We start from the raw sequence: 2,675 nt of genomic DNA, 5'->3' as shown, positions 1-2,675 counted from the left end.
ATTGTCCAGCTCTATTCAGAGCTCTCATGGAGGAGGGGGTTGAAGGGGGACTGAGGAGTTACATCTCTTAATTTCTCCCCTGATCTCGACCTCATCCGTCAGCCATGGGAGGATAAGCATGTATTTTACACGCTTGACTTGTTGCTAAGTGAGGGTGAGTCATTGTTGGGGGTTTGAGTAAATACATGTCCGTTGCTTCCATCCCACATATGTCATTGTTCTGGAGTGTTTGGTAAAGCTAGTCAATCATTGACTATAATTTTTTTATATAATCGGTTTCATGAAGATATATATATTTTTATCTTTAAATATCTGTTTTGATTTGTTGGCTTCAATAAAAAAAGTTGAAGTACAATACTGCCATATACACTATTATCCCCCAATGAGACTTGGTGTGTATTCTTATGTTTAAACATCCTATGTAAAAATTACCCATATTTACTTGCATTATTCAGATGCGCCCTAGGTATGAATACAGCCATGTCCTTAAGGGACAGTGACAAATCCTCTGGCCCACAGATGAGAAGGCCACAGCCCTGTCCCCCGCCTGCGCCAGACAAAAGTGAATCGCCATCCTGGCGCCCGCGCTGCCCTTTCATCTCCCACACCCTGTTGAAGTGAAGATGGATGATCCCAGAGCTCAGAGTGCCACATTCAACCTCCCTCTGCAGAGCTGCATTGTCTGGCCCTTCTGTCTCTCTTTAGCTCAGGGGTAGGCCTCTCCTCTCTGGGCTGGTTAGCAACCAACACCCTCTCTACTCTACACCCACCCCTCCCCTGCTCAGCATCACTAACTACTACACCCTCCTGGGTCTACCATGGAGAGACCCTAAAATACAGTGCACAGCGATGGTAAATATAATATAGTTATGTTTTACTATTGTAGTGTTACGTAGCCAATTTGAAAATTAAAAACATGAACGACATGCTCAAAAACACAATAGTCTGATGCAAATATAATGTTAGTAGATGTTAATAGATTTACATTTCTGATAGATTTACATTTCTGATGTAAATAGACTGTCTCAAGTAAAACAGCAGAAAATGTTAGTTTTTTTTATATCAAAAGTTTAATTTAGGAAAATAGGACACCTGCACAGAAGGACACAGCACTTTCCATCTTTGTCATTTGTTTCAGTAACACTGATATTGAATAGCCATAGCAGCTATTCTCGCTGTTACATTCAAAAAATAGTTCCAAGAACAACAGTATGTTGTTGTGTGTGCGTTTTAAATCCTTTCAATATAAACAAGGCATGTCAATTGGAAAAATAGCAGCGGCATACTCAATAAAAGATACACTATATACAAAATATGTACAGGTCCTGAGGCTACCAGTGTTTTTTTTACAGTTAAACCAACGATTTTTCTCAGTACACTGGCAGTGAGCTACTTTGTCCTGGGTTGGGCCTTAACTTCAGTCCTGAGTGTCGCCTGCTCACTTGCCCATGGAAAAGCTGTGCAGGGTGGATGTGGTGGTTGGTAGAGGCTGGCAGAGCGAGCAGGGACAGGGCATACCAGGGAAGTGCCTGTAGGAGCTGGCTAGGTGGAGAGGGTCCTTCAGCAGGCTCTGTACCGATGCATGGTGGAAGCCCATGTAGCTTGCAGAGGGCGGTGAGTGTGGGGCTGGAGCAGGGGGAGGCGAGGGGTGGTGGAGAGCTGAGGCCGTGCTGCCAACCAGGGAGTGCAGGGACTGGGCCAAGGGGTGCAGTGGGAGATGGGCTGTGGGGGCCGGAAGGGTGATCCGGGGGTGGCTGGTGCGACTCTGGGCACCACTGCCTCCGTACACATCCCCAACCAGCTTTTTCATCTCCTCCAGAGAGCTGGACAACATGAGGATATAGTTACGGGCCAGCAGCAGGGTGGAGATCTTTGAGAGCTTGCGGACAGAGGGCCCCTGAGCGTAGGGCATGACCTCTCTCAGGCCGTCTAATGCCTGGTTCAGGTCATGCATCCTCTTCCTCTCTCTGCCATTCACCTTCAGCCTAAGGTCCTGCACGTCGTCACCCTCTTTGAGGTCAGCCCGGGTCTTGCTCTTGCCTCCCCCAGCACAGCGGTCAGCCCTGCCCTGACCGGCAGCCCTGGCTGCCCCCTCCTCCTGGCAGTAGGCCTGAAACATCTTGTTGGAGAAGAAGCTGCCCATGGAGTCGTCCACCACCAGGTCTGGAGATGAGGAGCGGCTGGAGTTGGAGCCAGCGTCAGAATCCATCTCAGCCGTTGAATAAGTCAAAAAATAAACGTTATACACGAAAGTAGAAAAAAAACACTAAATCCCCAAAGCAGTTGAGGTCAGAGCCAAAGCCTTTGGTGAAAAGTTCTTGAAAAATGTTTCACTCTTTTTTCCCCCCACCGTTCACTGAGGGCCAATGCTCTCTCACTCGTACTTCTGTCAGAGCTCAGTAGATAGCTAGATACAGCAGGCGAAGGCAGGAGATGTGCTGTGTCTGGTCCTCATCAGCGGTCTGTCCCCCTGCAGCTCTACAGGGGTGCATTTATACCCCCGTCCCAACAAAGGAACAATGAGACGCATAATGAAACATTTAGACTCGCAGCCAATTGCAGAAGGGACACACTTTCACTCCTCAGAGCCCACCCTTACCACCACACCTCGCTACACTCCCACCCACGTTTAACTCCCCATAATCACCACACATTAACTAGAGCAGGCCTGGGTT

General features: G+C 48.0%; 1 protein-coding gene across 1 annotated transcript; it reads right to left on the bottom strand.

Moving 5' to 3' along the window:
* Positions 1-1,051: 1,051 nt before the first annotated feature.
* Positions 1,052-2,450, bottom strand: LOC106610890 (oligodendrocyte transcription factor 3-like). The gene has a single exon (XM_014210549.1). The coding sequence runs from the start codon at positions 2,207-2,209 to the stop codon at positions 1,439-1,441; it is 771 nt and encodes a 256-aa protein (XP_014066024.1). The 5' UTR covers positions 2,210-2,450; the 3' UTR covers positions 1,052-1,438.
* Between the last annotated feature and the right edge of the window lie 225 nt (positions 2,451-2,675).

This window comes from Salmo salar, chromosome 09 (assembly GCF_965601325.2).
Source record: "Salmo salar chromosome 09, fSalSal1, whole genome shotgun sequence".
In the NCBI taxonomy this organism is placed as follows: Eukaryota; Metazoa; Chordata; class Actinopteri; order Salmoniformes; family Salmonidae; genus Salmo; species Salmo salar.
Note: the sequence above shows the minus strand (reverse complement) of the source record. Positions and strands in the feature narration are given on the sequence as shown.

What these genes read in the sequence shown, in the direction of transcription:
- LOC106610890 (XM_014210549.1), bottom strand. Translation starts at nt 2,209, where the DNA reads ATGGATTCTGACGCTGGCTCCAACTCCAGCCGCTCCTCATCTCCAGAC.